General features: G+C 46.4%; 1 protein-coding gene across 1 annotated transcript; it reads right to left on the bottom strand.

Annotated features, from left to right (window-relative positions):
* Positions 1-3581: 3581 nt before the first annotated feature.
* Positions 3582-21593, bottom strand: PSMA5 (proteasome 20S subunit alpha 5). Its single transcript, XM_075910393.2, has 9 exons — positions 21427-21593; positions 18291-18357; positions 14697-14823; positions 13164-13231; positions 12256-12363; positions 12097-12155; positions 10832-10934; positions 8486-8572; positions 3582-3868 (listed from the first exon to the last, which is right to left on the bottom strand). Exons 1-9 carry the CDS (start codon positions 21453-21455, stop codon positions 3791-3793), a joined length of 726 nt encoding a protein of 241 aa, XP_075766508.1. The 5' UTR covers positions 21456-21593; the 3' UTR covers positions 3582-3790.
* Between the last annotated feature and the right edge of the window lie 1358 nt (positions 21594-22951).

The following is a 22951-nucleotide window of genomic DNA, read 5'->3' as shown; positions in this document are numbered from 1 at the left end:
CTAAATTCTGAAATAGCACTGGCAAAACAAGATTCACAGGAACACACTTTTCTCTTTGGTGATTAAGCACAGTTCCCTTGCAATCAATCCAACACACACGGAGATTCCCAGGATCCAGATTCTGGAGGAGAAAGTTACAGCTGCTCTGGTTAGTTTCTCTAACTAATGCTCGACTGGAGACCAAAGTGAGACAGGTATGAGATGAGCAACAGGGACAACGGTCTACTCTAAATGACAGCTAGTGAACAGGAGCAGGTAACGGGAGTTTAAAGGGAGAGGGAAAGCTAAATATACTTTCTAAGCTTAAAACCAAAACCACCTGACTAAAAAAAACATCCCATCAACACAGTAAGTTCCAGGAGGAAAAAGAGAATGCAGGCAGGAGCCCAAAAGAGAGTCGGGGCTCTCCCATTATTGCACCTCATGTAACATGTATGATTGTCTGCCCCATAGGCAGGTGGCATATGTACATTTGGCACAAAAAACTCCTTCCCCTCACTGACCATATATGGGCTTTGGATGAATGAAATGGAGGAGATAAGGGTGGTACATAGATGAGACTTTCCGGGACACAGTAGGACAATCCCACCTCCCATTAGACACCTCTGTGCTGCTGAGGAGGGTGAAAGTCTCAAGAAAGGAGAACATCCAACTGGAGTGGAGGGAGACAATCCCGTAACTGGGTTAGAACCCTCCTTCCAAATGATCTCATGGTGTCTATTCACTGAGGATACCTCTCCAGGGGAGGGAATTCCAGTTATTAGGAAGAGACAGGTGTTAGTAACGGGCGATTGGATCAGTAGAATGGGCGATACAGACCGCTGGGCTTGTGATGACTAGGAGAGCCACATAGTGACTTGCCTACCTGGTGCAAAGGTTGCAGCTCTCTCAGACATCTAGACAGACTTGGGTAGTGATGGGCTGGAGCCGGTGGTCATGTTACATGTAGATACCAATGACATGGGGAAGGGTAGGAGAGCAGCTCTGAAGGCCAACTTTAGGCTGTTAGGCAAAAGTTTGAAGCCCAGGACCTCAATTCCAGATGCAGGGCCAGGTGGACATGCAGAACTGCAGGGTCTCAATGCATGGATGAGAAGATGGTGTAGGGAGGGGGACTTTTATTTATTAGGCACTGGAGAAAGGGGAGCCTATACAGCAAAGGTGAGGATTCAGGCTGAATCTAGCCCTGGCTTGCCTTGATCTGGCCTGCAAGGCTTGGGCCTCGTGTCTCCTGCAGTGGTGGGAGCCGGCTGGTGCTAGTGCTCCAGCCATGTGGGAGGGGCGCCGTGGCTGAAGTGCCAACACTGGCCAGTGTGGACCTGATCAGCGCCAGCCAGGACCACATTGAGTCCACAGGCTTGTCCTGGCAGGGGGAGGAAGTGCTCCCTGCAGCACACAGAGCCAAGCAGAGACACCTGTGTCCCCCCAGGAACTGTGCCAGGTAGGCATCCCCATCCCTTAACCCCTCCTATCCAAATCCTGCACTCCCAGCCTGTTCCTGCTTCCCATCTCCCACCCAGACCCTGCACCCTTTGTCCCAGCCTGCTCCTGCACCCTACCTCCCACCCAGGCTCCACTTCCCAGTAACCCCTTCCTGCACACTGAACCCCTCTTTTGGCCCCACCCCACCCCCACAATGTAGAGGGCCCCACAAAATCCAGAAAAGGTTTCCCACCCTGTTATACAGGAAGGATGAGCTCTACCTAAACCAAAATGGAACCAGATTACTGGCACCTAAAATTTAAAAGGTGATAGTTGTAGAGCAGTGGATATAGCATACTTAGATTTCTAGAAAGCCTTTGACAAGATCCCTCAGCAAAGGCTAAGTAAAGTAAGCGGTCATAGAATAAGAGGAATGTCCTTCTGGACTTGCATCTGGTTCAAACTAGGAAACAAAGGGTAGGAATAAGTGGTCAGTTTTCAGAATGGAAAGAGGTAATTTAGTGTTGCCCCCAGGGTTCTGTACTGGAACCAGTTCTATTCAACACAGTCAAACGATCTGGAGAAATGGGTGCTCAGTGAAGTGTCAAATTTTGCAGATGATACAAAATTGTTCAAATAGGAAAGTCCATATTTATCATATATAAATGCAAAGTAATGCATATTGGAAAACATAATCCAATTATATATAGCAAATGGAGTCTAAATTAGCTGTTACCAGTCGAGAGATCTTGATGTCTTTATGGCTAGATCTCTGAACACAGTCACTCAATGTACAGCGGCAGTCAAAAAAAGTCAACAAAGTTGGGAATCATAAAAAAAGGGGTACATAAAACAGGAAATATATTGCCTCTATATGAATCCATGGTATGCCCACATCTTGAATACTGTATGCAGATGTGGTCTCATCTTGAAAAAGATGGGCAACAAAAATGATTAGGCATATGGAACAGCTGCCTTATGAGGAGAGATTAATTAGATTGGGATTTTCAGTTTGGAAGAGACACGACTAAGGGGGGGGGGGCAGAATATGATAGAGGCCTATAAAATCATGACTGGTGTGAGGAAAGCAAAAGTTATTTATTCCTTCCCATTACGCAAGAACAAGAGGTCACCAAATGAAATTAATGGGCAGCATGTTTAACAAAGTATTTCTTCATACAACAGTTAACATCTGACAAGGAGTTCCACAGGTTGTGACGGAAGGTTTTCAACAGGGTTCAAAAAAGAACTAGATAAATTCATGAAGGAGAGGTCCATCCATGGCTATTAGCCTCTGTCAAAAGATGGGAATGGGTGACAGGTGAGGGATCACTTGATTCCCTGTTGTGTTCATTCTCTCTGGGTACCGGGCATTGGCCACTGTCAGAAGACAGGATATTGGGCTAGATGGACCTTTTAGTCTGACCCAGTCTGGCTGCTCTTATGTTCCTATGACAATAACCAGAGATAAGGCTGATGGTTAATAGGCACTACTATGACCATAAATCTCAAAGTGATTTCACATTTGGAAAATGAAGTCACTGGCTAAAAATGAACTATGAAAATAAAGTCACAGCACTTTGGTACATTAAAATTAGTTCCAATTAAGGGAATAAGTGTCCTCCGGTCCTACTTTTAAGGCTCCTGTTAAGATGTCAAATCCAGTTATTGATTTTGAAACCTTCAACAGAAACCATAGCTACAGACCAGCTTTGCACATAGGAAGGAGACTAGATGAGATCAACCTGGAGGAGCAGGGGGACTCTTTGGCACACTGGATACACAAAGGGGAAGTGTGAGAGACCTTCAATTTCCGATTCAGAAGCCACATTTGGATCAGATGTTGGAATACAGCTAGTATGTTATCACAGCATTCTCCACAAGAGGGAGCGAGCTTTGCCATTGAAGTTGCCAGAAAGGATCTCCCGCACAGTGGCTGCTGGAGGTCATGCCATGTCTGGGAATACCAGACAACACCGGCCAGAGAAGCGGTGCGCATAGCTGGGCAGGGTGAGCAGCTTTATTGGAAATGCCGGCTTGCAGAACAGACAGCAAGCCTTGAATCTGATTATTACCTTGCAGCAGTTTAACAGGGGAGGTCATTCTATACCTGCTCCCCATCTCCCCCACCCCAGAACTCCAGTGCAAGAGACTCGAGATGAGTAACAAAAGGATTTATTCTCATTTCCTCTTATTGTAGATTGTTTATGTACAGGAACTGTAAAAAAACATTAGAGCCTTCTACAAAGAGCAAGCACATAAGCTGCTGGAAATAAAATCATGGGCACTCGAAGGAACTGAAAGAAACCAGTTCTCGTCGACCAGGGAATGAGGCATTTGAGGGAGTCTCTCTGAAGCTCCTTGTTTTTCAGATATCCTTGATGACTTCCTCAAGCTCCTCTTTTGTGTACATGTGAAACTTCATCCCAGGCTCCACCGTTGCAAGCTGGAAGGGAAGGAAGAAGAGGTTCAGTGTAGTAGTTTGCCGGCATACAGGAGGAAGTGACAGCACAGGGCAAGAAGCAGAGAAACAGCCACAGATGGAGCAGCTGTTCCTTCTCAGCTGCCGGATTTGCCAGCCCAGCAAGACTGTCCAGTCTGTAACTTTGATCCCCTAAAATAGCTGCTTGCTGCAGAAATAGCTTCTAATTGACTCAATCGTCTCATAGTAGCAGCAGCTCAGGGAAACATCTTCTGGGAACACTCAGATTCAGCTGCCTCTCCCTCTGCGGGGACAGACCCATCAGACGACACTTCCTAGGGGTTGGGGGGGAGAGGGGAGGGGCACCGTGTTGCAGTTCAGCCCCGCCCCATTTCATCCTTTTGGCTATCATCTTCAGGGGGCAAGATTGGGGAGTCGGTTGCTCTCTTTTCTAGGAACCAGGTTACAAGCCCTGTCCTGCTACACAGACACTCTTCAAATGAGACTTCATCTCCTCAAATTCCGGGACACTTTGGGGAACCGGTAACCAAAGAGGCAGAAGTCTTCACTCTGGGGAATGGGGAGAGAGCAAGCACGTACTGCCATACATCCATGGAACAGGAAGGACTGGGCACAGAAGTGCAGAACAAACAGAGCCCAGACCCCACAGCTGGAACTCGCTGGCGCTGCTTTGGGGTCTCTCAGACCCACAGGGGAGCAAGGAATGTCAGAGGCACATGTTGAAGAGTATAAAAATACGTCATGAATTTTAAGGCCAATGTTTTCAGAACAATGAGTGGCCGCCATGGAACACCTGACCAAAGCCTGGCTTTCAGAGCCTGGGTTCTTGGCACTTTGACAGGTTGCTCTGTTTAAGGCTTCTCGGGGCAGTTTGGGCCTAAGTCACTGGACCCACTTTGACTGGGTGTCTCTTTAATAGGTGTGTAAAGGCCACCTATATTCATGCCCCCAATCAATATTCAAAGACAGGAGTAAGCTACTCGTTTTCCAGCCCTCTTCTGTCCAAACTGTAGTACAGTGTTTTTCAATCTATTTACTATTGTGGGCCACGTTATGGGGGTTACATCCTGTCAAGGCCTAAATCTCCACTCTGGCACAATGAATGCAGATGTGGGGGCCCACAAAAGTACCCCAAAACCTTCTCTCCAGGCTTTGGTATAAAGCTTCCCCCCCAAAATCTTAAAAACCTAGATTCTGGGGGAAAAATTCATTCCAAGTAATAAGGAAACCAGGGAAGAGATCACTTGGGAAATCTCAGCCTTAAAGTAAAACCAGGACACAAAAAAATTAACCAATAACAGGTTAATAAAAAAAAAAAGAAGAGAAAGAACTTTTATCATCACCACAATATTCCTGTTACAAGCATAATGACTAGATGGAAAAGTCACCAATTAATAAACTCATGGGGAATTCCACCATGGACAAAAACTTCGTTACAAAGGAGAGAAAAACCCATTTTAAAATGCACAGACATCAGATTCCCATTCCCAAACCATAAAACCTAACGGATTTATCTAAACTTTATCCTACTTACAGATAGTGAAGAGTATTTTCTTGGAGAGACATGTCTGTCCCCCTCAGTAGCTGGAGAGAAACTGAGACAAAGAAGGGAAAACCCCCAAATCCCTTTGTCCCAGTTTGAAATTCCTACCTACATTTCTATTGGCTGCCCGCTACCTGGTTAGGTAAGGGACATAGTTAACCTCTAAGTCCCCAGGCTGCTGGCCGTCCCTCATGATCATGACACATCCACACAATATCCTCAGGGCCATACTGGCCCGATAGGTGTCACATGGGCCCCACATTGAGAACCATTGCTCTAGACTCTAAAATGTGCCTGGAAGGAAGGAAGTTAAGTAAAGCCAAAGGGTCACAATGCAAGAATGACTTGAGACATTTCAGGGGTTTCACTGACTCCTAAGCCCTGCAGCCATTCCTGTACTCCTGTTGTTTTCCTACACCCCACTGGTACGTGGAAACCCCACACAAATACTTAATTCTCTTCAGCTTAACTTCTAACCTTTCCAGTACAGTAACTAAGTCAAACATTCTTGACTAGAAGGGGGATTTCAGCCAACAGTGCCCCTTTAATCCTCAGCACACTATTCTCACACTTCAACCTGATAGCGACTCCTCAGTGCACAGAGCTATGCTGAGGACAGTTAAGCCCTGTTAAATAAGGACCTGACGCAAGTATACTGTACATATTACTCGGCACTGATTTCACACACTGTACTCCAAGTCAGTCAATCAGAGGAAAGCATCACTGACCGAGAGACTGCTTTGAAAGATGGTCAGAATGCACGAATATGCTTATCAATGTGTGGCCTCCTGCTGGACACCCCAATGTAGCCTCAGGACTGCCGTGCAAGTGACCCTCTACCTCAGTTTCCCTCGAGTCCTTAAATAAACTCAGTACAGCCGGTGGAACACAAGCAGCTTTTTTGCAGTTTTAATTTACCACCAGAAGTCCCACTACCTATCATAAGTCAAGATACCCCCAGCACAGTCCAAACAGCACATTGGTCCCCACAGACCAACACCAAGTACAGCTTTGGCATCCCCAACACACCCCAGCTCAGCTCATCTAGTTGGATTTCTCTCCAGCCTTGTTCCAGCTCCTGCCTAGAGAAATCAGCAGGTTCACCCATCCGTCCTTCAGCTTCCTCTGACCCTCCAGTCTGAGGCATCACCTTCTGCTGCTCTTCACCTTCAGCACTCACTGGCCTGGGGAAGCATGGAGGTGCCCCAACTCCGACTGCCTTTCACTTTCCTTAGCCTGATCCGGCTTCAGGGGTATCCCTCCCTGGCACTCAGCCAGCTCTGCTCTTTCTCCGAGCTCTCTTCATGCCTAAGCCTCTGGATTCTCCCCCATTCTAAACTGTTCAGGACCCTCAACTCTTGTTCATCACCCTGGCAGCCTCACCCTCATTACCCCAAACTAAAGCACACCTGGACTGGAACAGGACAGCTGAGCCCAACTCCATGTAAGGGCAGCACTACCCAGTTAAAATGCCCACAAAGCAGTCCCTGCTAGCTTGGAATGTTGCTGGGATGGCACAAGATTGTGCTCTGAATGCACAAACTGAACCCAATATGCTCTTTACCACCTCAGTTTGTCATCTCAGAAGGGCTCACTAGCAGCATTTAAATAGACACAAGCAGCACAGCTAGCATCTGGTGCCTATTCCTAGTAGCTTTTGTTGCTTGAACAGCTACTTGTATCTAATGCAGTCATTGAACTGCTTTCTATTGCAGGTACTGCTCAGGAGCAGTGCGTAGGGATGCTTCCTGGACTTCAGAGCATTGATAGAGGAGTCAAAGTATTTCTGTGCTTAATAGTCTGTGCAGTACAAAAAAATAAAATCACATCATTCTCTGATCATCATCTTGCTTCACTGCCTCACCTCATGGCCACTACAATTGCAGCAAATGGGCCTTCAGAGTGCCAGAGAGAAGGCAGCTGCAGCTCATCTGAGAGCAGTCAGATTCCAAGCATCTTAAGATGGGTAGTCAAAAACAGAGGCACCCAAAATTAGAGTGTGTGCACCTACCATTTACAACTAACCACTGTAGAGACAGCTGCTGTTAAAAATAAATAAATAAATAAATCACATCCGGAACTGAACACACAGAAGAGCAAGTTAGTAGTCAGAATGACATGATTTTAAGGTTCAGTTGGTTTGTAAAATGCCAGAAATAGCAACAAATTGTTAGACACTAGCTCTGCTAAAAGAAATCTGTTCACCTACCCTTACCACAATGGACAGTAAGAGGGAAAATATTTTATTCCCCCCACCCCAAAAAAGCATTAGCATGCATGAACCAAATTACATTTGGCAAAGTTGCTGCTCATCACTGGAAAGTGGAGCTTAACAGACTCTACGTATTCATTTCCAGAGATTTGAAGTCTGGGAAACAATCTCTTTGATATTATCATATAACAGGGATTGCTGACACTGATCCAAGACTGAAAGTAACAAGTCCTGAAGCTGTACAATTTTTATTCCTCGGAGCATGAAACGTGCCAAGAAAGGATGGCAGTGGGAAACCCTAAAAAATGTTACCCAACTAACATGACACATCCATTGTGGAGTCAGTGCTCTCAGCATGGCCCCCTCCAACATACAGAGAAGAATACAAAGTCAAACTTTGCCACATTCAGGGAGTGTTGCAGAATTCAGATCTTCACCCAGACAAGCATTTGCAAGCAGAAGAGCTCAGCACCACATTCCCAAGAGCCCAACTCAAGAGAAAGACTAAGGATTTCAGACTTCATTCTCACTTTGGACATACCACAGAGTTATGTGATAACACACAGCTCTTATGGCAATGAGCACAGACAAGAATTACCTTCTCAGGAAGAGGCTGAAAGCTAAGAGTTGGAGACGGGTCCTTGTTTTTAAAGGCCACACGTTACAGTCACTGCTATGATAACAAATATCTAAAAGCAACCCTGACTTAATACCAGGTGAAACACTATAATGGACATAATTGCTGTGTAACCACAGAGATTTGGACCAGGGAAGCAAAAACTAGAAAACAGACTTCCCTGGCAGCCCAAACTCTGAAAAAATATTACAATATTTATGAAAGGAAGAGCAGTACAGAAGCAAGTACCTCAATGTTAGTTGCATTCAGTTTCTCCTCCATAACTTGCTTTAAGATGATGAGGGATGACTTGATTGCTTCTTTCAGTGTCATTGACTGTTAAATAAAACAAGCCACAAAAAGTTAGCTGCTCAGTTTCATTGTTTAGCTTCTCATGCACATTGCTCTAACCAGTCCTCTCAAAAAGAAAAGCACACCCTATTGAGAAGTCCTCCTCTCCGGCCTTCTCCAAATATCATGCCAAGCTATCATTGGCCACAAATCAAAATGTCACCAAATTGCGTATAGTAACATGGCAGCAGTGAGGGATGCCATTCGGGCAACATAGTAATTAAGTTGCTGGGTGTACTGTTTTCCTTTTTGTCTGTGTAGAATACTGCAACCTTCCTCTTCCTGTCTATTACAGTGCTATTGTTTTACAAAACAAGTCAAACCTCCCTCACAAAAAACCTCACAACAAATGAGACCATGTCAAGTCTAAATTCAGATGACATGATTTATTCTTTACAAACCCATGCTGGCTGTTCCCTATCACCTTGCCACCTTCCAAGTGTTTACAGATAATTTCCTTAATTACTTGCTCCATTATCTTCCCTGGCACAGAAGTTAAAGTAACTGGTCTGTAATTTCCACAGTTGTTCTTATTTCTCTTTTTATAAATGGGCACTAGATTTGCCCTTTTCCAGTCCTCTGGAATCTCTCCTGTCTCCCATGATTTTCCAAAGATGATAGCTAGCGGCTCAGATACCTCCGCTATCAGCTCCTTGATGCATTTCATCAGGCCCTGGTTAGTTAGATTGGACACCAGCAAGAGTTGGTGGCCACACTGAGACCACCAAAATATTTGTTGAGAGCACCCTGCTCTATTATGCTCATTGCAATGGACTCAGCTCAGTGAGCAGGCAGGATCTTTTGCTCCTCCCTAGCCCAAAGACACCCGTTTGGCAGCTCCTCTTTTATATACTGACACAAACAAGTTACATCTCTCTGGCACGATTAGTTATCACCCTTTAATTTGTACTTGTTGTTTCACCTGAAACACCTCTAGCATGGTATCTTCCTAATGTGATCTGTAGGATCATCATCTTTGCAAAGTGCGTTTATCCCATAACTTGCGTATCGGGGAGTTCTGGTACCACTCTCCCAGAACGTGTTCTTAGGAGTGCTTGTAATTCTGCAGTGCTAGGTCTGTTCATGTTCTGGACAGTGAATCTGCCAGCAAGCAGCTGTTTTGTAACAGGGCCTGACTTCTGCTAACTTTGCTTTATAGCAGCAGGTCTGACATTAGAAGTAACTACTGTATAGGCTGTCTTTCCACTACTGATCCATCTGCCTTCTGAATGCCAACATCAATAAGCCACCTAAGGTCTTAGTTCCATTGGCTCCTCCACAAACTATTTATGTTTGTTAGGCTGTTTAAGCTTTTAAAGAGGAATAAATCCCATCAGAACATTCAGCCAGTCCATCTGCATGATCAATTACATTCTTCATTATGGTATTTGGCCTTGTATAATGGAGCACCCAGACAGATTCACTGGTGGGAGAGAGAAGTCCTTCCTTAAGTCACCTCCTGCATTTGATATATTCATCATCTCTCAGTGTTGTCCCATGAAGTAACTAGCTCTGATTTACAAGCAGGGACAGAGACTAGGGATGTAGAATCATGCTGAATTAGTTAAACTTAACATTTAACTGGTTAATTGATTAAATAGTGACTGGCTAGAAGGCAGCTCCAGCCCAGCTGTCTCCTGGGAAGGGGGGGCGTGTTTGTTACCAGCCAACGGGTGATGCTTATGAGGTAACAGTTAAGAGTGATGCATACCAGGTAATTAGTTAACCAGTTACCTGTTAACAACCCTAGGTGAGACAAGGCCAATTATCTTTATCACTTACACTTTTTAGTTTCATTCTTTATACTACAAGGCTGTGACGACCGTCATAGCTGCATAAAATGGTGACTTCTTGGTGCTATGGGACCTACCTATGTATTTCTAATGTGCCAGATGCAAAGACAGTTGTCTATAAAGGACCATACTCTGTCAATAGTTTCAGGGATTGTTACCTAATGGAAATTCCACCATAATTACCACTATGGTAGAAAAAGTTTCCCAACCAAGAAAAAAAATCCTAAGGAAAACTAAGGCAGCACAGTCTAATCACAGGACTGAGCACCAAGAATTCCTGAGGACCAATCTTGCTTTAACACATTTTCCTCTGTGACCATGAAAAAGTCCTTTGGCCCTGGTGCCTAGTTTCCTTTCCCATGAAGCAAGGGGTCATACCTATTTTCCAGGGCATTGCAAACATCAGCTAGCTAGCTATTCAGAAGGTATAATTATTGACTCATTCCATTACCTTGTGATAAACCTCTTGCAAGGAGCTCTGCGCACCTTCCGAGGCAGACCCAATTGCTTTGGCATCGCACTGCACAAATGTCCCAGAAGGGTCCATGTGAAACCTGCCAGGAATCCAGATAAACACGTCTTAAGCCACTGCATTGTGAATCTCCTATGGTAACCCCTTGTAATCATGGAATGTTCCCCGCAGAGCCCAATTTACAGCTAGAAGCTAAGGACTCATCAGCTAACATTCAGAGTGGCAGCTTGTCTGATGTCCTGAGACAGAGGCTCAGAGTACATGCCATGTGGCTAATGCCATCATTAACCTGCATGGCATATTCGAGGGGCTGCTGAGACAAGACACACCTGCAGCACATAACTCCTGCTGGCATTTGGAGGGTGAAACAAAATTCAGACCAAGAATCCAAATAGGCTGAAGGGTCAAGAAATGCCCCAAAGCAAATGCAAAATCCAACAGACAACCAGGGCAGCCCAAGTAGAATCAGAGTTGCACACTTTGTCACCGTCACTTGCAACACTAGTGGCAGCATTTCACATCAACAGCATTTTATTGTTCTGTCAAGGACTTAGGCCATGGCTACTCACAGACAGACCTTCAGCTTGAGATTCTTCTGAGCTGTTCCTCCTACTGTGTTCATGGAGCTCTCACCCCCAATACCAATCCAGGAAGGTCTGGTTTTGGAACCACACTGAGTTTCTGGTTACAAGTGTTCCCACTGCCCCACTAAGGAACGGTATTACGGGCTCCAGATATCATGTTACCAGTAGTTCCGCGAGTCCTCTGGGGAAGGGTAAGAAAGATCTCCCCTTCTCACTTTATTCTCAGCTTTTTGTAAAATTAGACTTAAAATTAGGATTTACTGCAAACTTACTGCAAGCATCGCATTCTGTTCAACACTCAACAGGCAATCACTGCACTTGGTGCATCCCAGGCACATACTGAGATAAGCCCAAGATGTTGATTTTTATGCAATTCTCTATTTCTTGTCTAATAAAAATATCTTGTGATGCTCTAGATAGTTTTATTATCCTGCAGGGCAGATTTGAGGGGCTGCTGAGACAAGACACACGTCCATGTTGCTCAGAAGTCACATCCCAAGATAAAAGGTGTGTGATGGTTAAATGGTCCTCCCAGAAGAAGGGTAACTTCAGGGTTGGGTTTGGGATGGGAAGACCCAGAAATGCCCAGAAGCACCTGCTGAGACAAGACACACCCGCCTCTCCCCAAGAAGAGCATGAACTAGTGAGAGCTGAACTTACAGTTGAGGTCCTTTTTCATCGACTCCTCCAAAAAGCAGTGCTACACCAAAGGGACGAGACTGTAACAAAACCACAGGAGAGTTGACACAGGAACTGTTGAGGCAGAGCAAATCCAATGATTTTACACTCAGAAAGTGTCCCATGCCAGCACCTACTCACCATAGCACCAGGATCAGCATCCTCCTCTCCAAATTGCAGGGCTAGGTTGGATACGGCCTGTGTCACACTCTCTACAGTCATGATTTCATTGTACGTAAACCAGTGATTCTAGGAGAAGACAACACAAGGGCATGACCTACTCACCCCTTTCCAAAAGCCAGTTCTTGCGCATGATCCTCAACAGGACATGCACAAGTCAATGTTCTGAAGGAATAAAAGGGTCAAAAATAATGGGCCTGCCAGGTAGCTTAGGGACAGTGCTCTGCAGTGCTAGGTGGCAGCCTCTAGTTCTATTCTCTGACCTGGCACTGACTTGGAGCAGCCCAAGGGAGTACATTCAATCACAAGGAGGAGCTAAGGCTAGGAACGCTTCATGCTGCTCAGAAGCAACATCCCAAGATAAAAGATGTGTGACTGTTACATGGTCCTCCCAGAAGGAGGGTAACTTCAGGGTTGGGTTTTGGAGGGAAAACCCAGAAATACCACCAATTCACAAGAGCATCTTTCAGAATTAGTGAATTGGTCCCTTTGTTATTTTGCCGCTCCTTTACAGAAGCCCAACACTAATAGAGTGGTGCAATATCAATCAGGGCACTCTGCTGAAAGGAGAGAAGGGTTTCATATTACTCCAAAAGAAGGGAGGGACAGTACTGATGTGCCTTTATCCAGCTGTGAGTTCCCTTAGAAAAGCAGCGAAATAGACCAGTGTGAGCGAGTGTCAGTTCTGCCAAACATGTGAAATTTCAGCTGCTGGGCTTGGCTCCAAGTTTTTCCTCCCAATCAGCATTGTCTACTCAGATCGGCAAAGGACCATCCAACAGGCCATAAAAATAACCTATTCTCAGAATCAGGTCATTGGTTTGTGGAGGGGGAATGACAACACTAAGAGGCACCGAAAGAAGTTTTACCTGCGTCTCCACTCTTGCTTTATCAATTAAAGTCTTTGCATCAGCTATTAATCCGCTCATGGCACAGCCTGAAACGAAGGGGAGAAAGTGTGACATATTTATTGCCTTTGTCCTAGGGACATAAGTACCCCTTCACCTACAGGGCCAAATGTAGCTGCTGTAACAGCACTGAGTAGCACTATACAATAGTTTAAGTCAGATAGCAAAGAACACTGGATGCAAATGGAATTGCAGGTGAGGTTTTGCTAGTCAGCCAGCTGGCTAAAGCGATGCCTTATCAAGGCTGATGCCTACCTTTCTAGGACACAAAGCTGCCATGCACTCAGTACTGCCATGAACTGAGAAAGGAACTGTGTTTGGGACCTTGGAAAAAAATCCAAGACACTAGACACTACTAGAAAGATAATACAGTCATTCTCCCATGAGGAAAGGGCTTCTCTATTAACTGGCAGTGGCACAGTAAGAGGTCAGAGACAGCAATCAGGCTCCACAGAGCCACTCACCAGCTTCCCGAACATGGGTGGCATAATGTAGTGAGAATTAATTAGTGGCAGGATAGCACAAGGCATCCAGAATTCAGACTGGAGACCTACTATACACAAAGGTTTGGGGTGGGAGGACGTGTGGCACTATTAGTATCAGAAGAGTCCCCCTTTCTACCTAACAGTATTTGATATGCACACAGGATGCCAAAGTTGCACATTTGTAGCTGGCTGAAATAATTGGCTATAAATAAATAGATCTGTTCAACTTGCAATACCACATAGCTGTTGGTAGCTAATGTGGCAGGATACTAAGAAAGCAGAGGAGAAAGGCTAGATTCCTAGGGAACACCGGTCTCTTCAGAGGCAGCAGAGTCCACACCAATTCTCATCACTTACAAGAGGAGTGCTTTGGAGAACTTTAAGCTGACATATTTGGCAATTAAGCCTTTCTTGGGCCCCCTGCAGCTGCAGTAAGCTGTCTTGAACATGGAGAAACAAGCTAACATTAGTGATCCAATCAGTAAGCTCCCAGCATTTGCTGGCCTGGGATCAAACCTTTACATTGCAATAATTCCCTGCCTTCCCAGATCTAAATTTGGGGGATGAGCTTTCATTAGGAGGTCAAATAGGAGGAGCATATTTCAGCTGCTGCTTCCTGCTCCTGCAACTATGTCCTCCTGGCCTAGAGCCTGGAAAACCAGTAGCCACACCCAGTATTTGCTGGGTGGGAATGAACATGAAACAAAAAATGAGGAGTAACATTAGTTCGGACTAAGGGCTTTAGTCCGAACTAACGTGTCCCGGCGCGCACTTCCTGGTTCGAATCAGCTGTGATTCGAACTAGCGCGCCGGCGAGATCATGTTAATGGAGCGCGGGATATTTAAATCCCCGCTTCATTAACTAGTTCGATTGTCTCCATTTGCATCCCTAGTTCGAACTAGGGATGCAGTGTAGACATACCCTTTGAGAGGCTTTCATTATATGCCAAGCGCTGGAAGGATGCCACAGACCTTACCACAAAATGGAACAAACCTGCATTACTCTTACCTATATGAGAATCTATTTCTACGATTTTCTCAATACTGGCAGGTTCCATAAGTGAGGAGGTGATTCTCTTCTCCACTGCCAGGCAAACGCCTTCAGATGTCTGAATCCCAATGGCTGTGGAGCCAAGCTAAGAACACACACAAGGTTACCACCATCACATGATCTGCAACAGCACTAGAGAATCTCCACAAAATAAGGATGTTCATCTTGACCTACATCATACTCCTATCCCCCCAGAAAAACACCATTGATGTACTACAATATCAGTAACAGAAACAGGTTCTACATACACTAATGCAGGGTTCTCAACCTATGGACCGGGACCCGAGAGTGGCTTGCAACCCCATTTTAATAGCATCAACAAGGCTGACAAACTGTGGGGCCCAGCTGAAGCCTGAGGGCTTCAACCAGCAGGGTTCAAGCTTCAGCATCAGCCCTAAGACGGCAATCAGGTTATAGGCCCCTCTGCCTGGGGCAGGGTTCAAGCATTGATCTCCACAGCCAGAGCAACAGAGCTCCAGTGGGCAAAGGTGTTAGTCCCCCGCTTTGGGTTATGTAGTAATTTCAGTCATCAAAATGAGGACATCAGGCAATGAAGTTTGAGAACCACTGCACTAATGTACCTTCATAACAAAGACAGGATAATGCACAGCAAGAGCTAAACTAAGAGGTCCTAATTTGATCTGGGAACCGAAGGAAATAAGGCTGCTCAGGATGTGCAATTTGAAAGTTCATTGAAACCCAGAAACCATCAATTACTAATTAATGTCTTCCCTGAGCTATATCGTAATCTCAGATTTTTTTTTAAAAAGTCTCACGGATTAAAAAGTGCCTTGTGAATATTCTTTTGCAGAACAAAAATTTAAATCAGGTACACTGGTTTCCATAGAGGCTTTAAAACAGGATGTATCTAATATTTGCAGATTAATTTTATTGGTTTAGTCGCTTCTATTCTTTCCTTTAACGCCTTTGCTTTGAAATCCCTTCCCATCTGCAGAATCTACATAGGAGTCTTCAAGTGCACAAGTGAAACAGTGGTACTTTGAACTAACACCAAATATCACTTTTCATGCCTTAACTACTACATCCTCAGCTCCCTTCTGAGATAGTCAAGAGGCAGGGAAAAGGGCACAGTGAAGTGACTGATAACGGCCACGCCTGGCAACAGAGCTAGGATTAGAAGTACTTGGCTATCAATTGCTTGCTCATAACTAAGGGCTTACCTATATATTTGTATATTAGTAAACTTTGTTGGCAAGATTGTACTTGTATAACTTTCAGTAAATTTCCCCTTAGAGAGAAACCCTAAATCATGTCACTGTCAAATGCTCACAAAAGTTCCCTAATTCTGGAAGCTGCATCATATCCATCTATCTGTATGTTTCTCAATAACAAAGGATCCAGGTGGTTATTAAGTATGTATCTTGTCTGAACCACATTCAAATCTTTGGCAAAGAAATGTTGCCTGGTGTTATTCCAGATTTATAACTCCCAACAAGCAAAACTGACACTCTACCGTAATTATGAAACATTACTATTGGTTGATATACTACAAAGATTGTATTACCAATTGCCCCAATATCTTTTCCTGTAAACTGAAGGATCCTGCCATTGTCTCAATACATGGAATAACGTACCCAACATCTTAAAAGTCAATATTTGAGCTGCACAAATGTAATTAATTTTTAGACGTATTGATGGTATTGACAAAGACAAGCAAGTTTATCCTATGGATTAAAGCAGAAATTATATTTATTTGCTGAGCAATATGAATGTATCAACCCACTGACTGCTAGGTTGCATTTAAGAGTTCTTGCTTCCAAAAACCTGATGAAACTGAATAGCTACATCATCCCTGCTCCTTGTGACCAAAAATGTTTTAGTAAGCAATAGTAACAGAGAAGATATTCAGTTACATAAATCCTTAATGTAAATCATTAAATAGAGGATCTCTAAGAACCTATAAAAAATGTTTTTCCTCAATTACACTTATGCAAACTCTCTGCAACAAATTTGGGGAGAGATTGTTGGCTTTGTTATGTATTGTAAAAATACATACATCTGGTGCATGTGCAATGAGATAACTGCACTATTTGCAATAGAAAGAACACAATCATTCCCAAATATTATGAACAGGCACTCCCAAACATCAGGCTTCTTTGGCAATTAGCCAAGAAAGTAAAGGTCACCTAGTTAACCTTAAATAGAGTAGACTCTGGTAGAGCCATATTCTGGTAATCTCTGAAAGGTGCAGTATGTGGAAACTACACGTCCCAGAATGCAGTGCTCCATTAGCCCAAGAAGTTTTGAGGCGTATAGCAAAAAATTTTAATTTAAGCTATAGGGCAGAACCTAAGGATCTAGAATGTAATTACAGCCTCTCCCCGACTTACGAACCGGTTACGGACCAAGCAATTGGTCGTAACTTGGTTTGTTTGTAAGTTGGACCCCACAGAGTTATACTGACCGCACTGTTCGTAAGCGCGGATCACGTTCGTAACTCGGGGACCGACATTTAAGACAGCTTTGGTTGTAAATGCGAACGGTTGTAAATCAACTGTTTGCAACTCGGGGACCAGCTGTACTCAAATTAGAGTTTGGTTTATATATTGGTGCTAACACCAAGTCTCAAAAATGCCATGGGATCTTTAACAGTCTTGGGTGGTCAGAACTCCCAGTTCTAAAGCTTTTGCTGATTGTGTAGTTTGGGGAAGAGTTTGGAGAAGAGTTCTTTCCCCTTCCCCGACTCCAGGCTGTGGTGTTCCTAAGTGTTAACTGACATTCATTCATTCACTGAATCGATTATACACTGGATTTGCTTATTAGCAACATCTTGGTTCCCAGTAAAAATTGTTAATGTCCAGAAGGTGCCAATAAGGCAGCAGCTGGTTTGTGAGGCTGCAGGCAGGGAGCAAACACTGGGACATGCAGAACTCGAGCCCCCAGTGCCAGGACAGGATGCAGCTTTGTGGGCCTCAGCATCTGCACTCTAGGAAGCCCCAGCATCTGGGCTGAAATCTCCCTCCCTACCAGTGCCTCCCAACCCAGTGTCAAGACTCAGACAGAGGCTCCTCTCTGAGCTTCTTTGCCCACTATGGATGAGGGCAGCAGATCTTGGTCACAGATATGTGTTTGTGGCTGCAGCCAGGAAAGGAAGCAGTGGGACATGTCGAGCCCAGGCACTGATGCCAGGGCAACACACTATGCTGCCTCAAGCACTTTCTTTCCTGGTGGTTGTCACGCAAACCTGCCTGGGGTCTTTCCTCCAGAAAAAGTTAATAAGCAGTATGCCTGCTGCCAGTATCTGAAGCCCATTAACGGCAGTGGAAGGGGACTGACTCAACTGCAAAATAGCATGAAGATTGCTATTAACCGGCATCACTGAATAGCTCCACCATGTGTGTTTAAAAAGGGAACAATAAATAACAATAGGGTACTAGTTCAATCCTCAACAACTGAAGAGTTCATTTCAGTAGTTGAGACAACTGGACTTTTCTTAAGAGTCCTCCCATCCTTAGTGACTCAACCCAAAAAAATTAGAAGCACTTTGGCTACAGACTGCAATGTATCAACAATGGCTGAGGTTTGCAATACCTTGATAGCCTCGATGGCATATTCCACCTGGAACAACCGCCCCTCTGGAGAAAAGGTATTCACACCCCTGCAATGAAGAAAACAAAATCAAAGCTAGAGAAAAGGCTAAAAACTTAAAGGGCAAATATAATAGAAAATAGTTCCTGGTTCAGCTCCATAGCAGGACCATAGTACCAAGTCAAGGAATCAGGTAATGCAGAGGGAGTGTATTTCAGTCAGTTGCTGGATATGTTTATAGATGTATACTCCTCATCCAGCAGCATGCCACCTGTATATTCAGAAAGTTAACACTAACATGGTAGATGCTGACTAGAGGGATATAATTCCATGAGTTTTAAAAAGAGGAAGGAGCGAAAAACAGCAGAGATTGGACAAAACAGCAGAAAATGCTCTAGGACTCCAGTGGGACCAATTACATATCTGGGGAGAAATGCTTCAAAAGATCTTCTATATGCTAGAGATGTTAAAATACATGTATTTGTGGAAACATGTAAACAGCTGAACATTTTAGTGGTTACATATTTCCTACCGTGAGGGGAGAGGGGGGGAGCTGGCCTCCGCCCCGCTGCCTCTGAATCCGCAGGAGCCAGTACATGCAGGGAGCCGGCTTGAAAGTCAAAGGGGGTCCTGCCTGAACCCCCCAAACACAATGTTGCTTCTGATACAGAGGCAGCAGGGAGGGAAGGGAGGAAGCAGCTCCACACAAGCTAGTGCTCACGGGGAGCCAGTTTTTAAGCCTGCTTCCAACAAGCACTCAATCCCATCCTCCCCACACTGCTTCTGTGGGAGGCACGGGGAGGTTTCTTAACATGTGACTCCTGTCTCGCCCTGGACGACAGTATCATTTTAAATTTAACTGTAGGAAACTTGGTACAGCATAGTGCCCCAGCTGACTGATACCCAGGGCACAGCCTGCCACTAACATGTACCAGGAACTCATCCTATGCCACTGTCCACAAAAACTCCGGCAATCCACCCCTGAATTGCCACAACAAAACTCTGGATTATACCCTAACATGGAAAAGAATCTACCCTGAGCAGCAAATCTGCAATGGGCTCCATATGGAGTCTGATACACCTGTGTCCTAGGGAGCTCTGTGGGCAGATCACTGCGCATGCTCAAAGCCCCAGTGACTTCAGTGGGGATCTGCAGGCACAGAAGTCTGCCCACACAAGTCTCCTCACAGGATCAGGACCTTATGCTTCTGAATTATATAAACATAAGTAAACCATATAAAAGGTAAAATTATTAGCAGCAACTCAGTCATTTATCAGAGTTAGTTTCTCAACAATAACCCTCAAATCAACATAAAAAATGGTCTAATCAATTTCTATATTCTTGTGTTGGTTTTGGACTTGCTTACTCTACTGTATCATATTAACAGATATTGCTACACTTTTGGGATGCAACTGCAAGTTTGTATTTGGATTTGTATGAGGAACAATTAGCCATGTTTTTATTAAAAAGTTATTAGCTGAACAATTCCAAATACATTTAGTGTGTGAGGGTGCATATGCAAATTCACATTTGTCACATGCCCACAAATAGCTTAGCTCATGATTACATAGTGACCCAAACTTTCAGGGAGAGTAGTTTTTATTTACTTGCTTTGATGGCAGTTTTAAACTATGCAAGACATAGCATTGCGATCAACTAAAAATGAAACCGAAAGCTTGAAAACCTCCTCACTCTGATAGGTCTGAAGTTGCAAGTCACATAGTAGCATGGCTTTGTAATGTGAGTAGGCCCCATCTACCGGGGTCAGGGAAACTGAACACTTTGCTAATAACCATTGTATTTAAAGCAGATTGAGCCATGGTTAGACAGGGCTCAAATATTTAAGAACAGCAATTTAAACTACAATACAAAGGCACAGCAGGTTGAATTAGGGACAAAGGTTCCAACTACTCTATAACTACCTTCTTGTAAGGAAGAATACGGCCGCCTGTACTTGTAGTGTGCACAGAGTCAAAATGGCTTTGCTAACTTGGACTCTACCCGATAACAGTTGCTTCACATCTGACTTTTAGCCATACCACAGCACTTTTGTTTATTATTGAAAGACTTTGAGGAGAGTTTGGTGCCATGAGCAAAAAAGGAGGATACTGCAGCAAGATGACTCAATGGTGCTCCTCTGATCACGGCATTCATTTTCCTATTTCAGACATTACATTTGGGGGGGGGGGGCAGCCCCCAGAACATCCACAATGAGGATGTGGTTGTAAATCAAAAGTGAACATAAGAACGGCCGTGCTGGGTCAGACCAAAGGTCCATCTAGCCCAGTAGCCTGTCTGCCGACAGTGGCCGACACCAAGTGCCCCAGAGAGGGTGGACAGAAGACAATGATCAAGCGATTTGTCTCCAGCCATCCCTCTCCAGCCTCTGACAAACAGAGGCCAAGGACACCATTTTATCCCCTGAAGCCCAGAGCAACTTAATCTTTCTAAAATGATGCCCTGGAGACTATTTCCTCATTAAGGAGCCCCCAGTTCAAGGCCAGGAAATTGGCAAAGGGAATCTTTCACCCCCCACTGATACCACCTAAGGCCCAAGCCCTGCCCAGGGACAGGAGGCTCAGGCTCTGGGGGGCAGGGGTGTTCGTGGCAGTAGCCCCGCCTCAAACACAGCACTGGGGGGGCAGGGATGCTCGGGGGGGCAGCCCCACCCCAGACATAGGGGTGCAGGTGCTGGGGGGGCAGGGGCAGTTGGGGCAGAGGAATTAAGCCCCACCTCAGACACCGGGGTTCAGGTGCTGGGGGCAGGGCAAGGGCATTCGAGGGGGGATCAGGCTCCTCCCCAGGAACACGGGCGCTGGGGGAGCGGGGCTGCACCACAGGGGCACAGGCGCTGGGGGGGCCAGGGGCGCTGGGGGGGGGCGGGGGCTGCACCCCGGGGGGGGCGCTGGGGGGGGGGGGGGCTGCACCCCGGGGGGGCGCTGGGGGGGCGGGGGCTGCACCCCGGGGGGGCGGGGCCGACACCCCGGGGGGGGCGCGGCTGCACCCCGGGGGGGGCGCTGGGGGGGGTCGAGCCCCCCCGGGCAGAAGGCCGCGCGCAGGCCGAGGCTGAGGGGCCCGGCCCAGGCCCATGACGAGGCAGATCCCGGCCCGGCGCGGCGCGGGCCCAGCCCCGCTCACCTGTCGTACTCGGAGCGCGTGAGGAACATGGCGCCGGGCGCGGGGCTGGAGGCCGGTGCGAGCGGGGCCGGGGAGCGAGTCCGGAGCCGAGTCCCACGCCAGGCCCGACACCCTGCAGCGAGCCGCCCTGTCAGCACCGGCTCCGCACTGCGCCTGCGCGGCCCCGACGCCGCCTCTACGCAATTGGTGGCGCGCCCTCAGACGTCACCGCGCCCTCGCCAATCGCCGTCCGAGGCGGGATCCCGTCTCTGCGCTGTGCGATTGGTCACGAGCTACCTCGCCACGCTTCGATTGGCTGGTGGTTGCCGGGGCTAAGCAATAGGGGGGTCCCGCCCCTTCCCAGCCCTGGTGAGGGGGAGGAACCGAGATGGTAATGAGGGGGCGGGGCAACTGGGCCCTGCTAGGAGGAGGGAGAAGGAGGAGAGGCAGGACCAGGGGGGATGCACCCAGCTGGGGGAGGGGGCGGGGACTAGGCCCCTCTGGGTGGGGGAGGGCTGGAGGAAGGGCAGGGCTGGACCCAGCAGGCAGGGGCAGGGGCAGGGGCTGATGAGCCCGGCAGGTCATGGGCCAGGTGTCTCTGTTGCTCCTGCTCCCACATGGGCACCAGGTCCAGAGAATGCGAAGCTGCCAGTCCAGCGCAGTCGTAAACTTTCCCCGCACAACTAGCTACATCCAATTCACTGGGCACCACTAGGGATTCGTGCCAAGTCTCACAGCGCTGGGAGTTTTGCGAAAGCCCCACCTGCGGAGAGCAGATTGCACGACAATCTCTGCTTTCATTTTAAAAAGAGTCTTCTTCCCACCCTCTTTGTTTCAGCTAAAATCTTGAAATCACCCTGTGACTGCAGCCTAGCAGCTCTAAACGCAGAAGGCAACGAACAAACACAATTTTGTTGTGTCTGTATTTGAGTCAAGATGTTTGAGAGCTTGAGATTGTGGTGCACTTGCAATATTACCAGTCACCAGCATCTATGAAAACACTGCTGTAGCTACCCCACTGTACAGATGGTGGAACCAGTATGTCCGCAGCTGGTGAAGTGTTAGGCTATAAAGCTGCATAGCCTGGAATCCAGTTTCAGTTAGAACATGAGATCAGTTTTGTGTGTACAGATCAGCCTGCACAGTGTCACAGCAGAAGAGGGTGAGTACAGCAGTAGGCAGTGGGGGTACGTCTAGACTACATGGCTCCGTTGACGGAGCCACGTAGATTTGTTTATTTGGCAAAGGGAAATGAAGCCACGATTTAAATAATTGCAGCTTCATTTAAATTTAAATGACTGCCACACTCTGCCGATCAACTGTTTGTCCGCAGATCAGGGCAGTCTGGACGCTCCCCTGTCGACCTTAAAGCCCTTTGTCGACCTCCCCGGTAAACCTCATCCCACGAGGCATAAGGGGGAGGTCGACAAACGGCTTTCAGGTTGGCGCGGGAGCGTCCAGACTGCCCCGACCTGCTGACAAACAGCTGATCATCAGCTGGTCGGCAGAGCGCGGCAGCCATTTAAATTTAAATGAAGCCACGATT

This window comes from Pelodiscus sinensis, chromosome 27 (genome assembly GCF_052426305.1).
Source record: "Pelodiscus sinensis isolate ZL-2025 chromosome 27, ASM5242630v1, whole genome shotgun sequence".
Taxonomy (NCBI): Eukaryota; Metazoa; Chordata; order Testudines; family Trionychidae; genus Pelodiscus; species Pelodiscus sinensis.
Note: the sequence above shows the minus strand (reverse complement) of the source record. Positions and strands in the feature narration are given on the sequence as shown.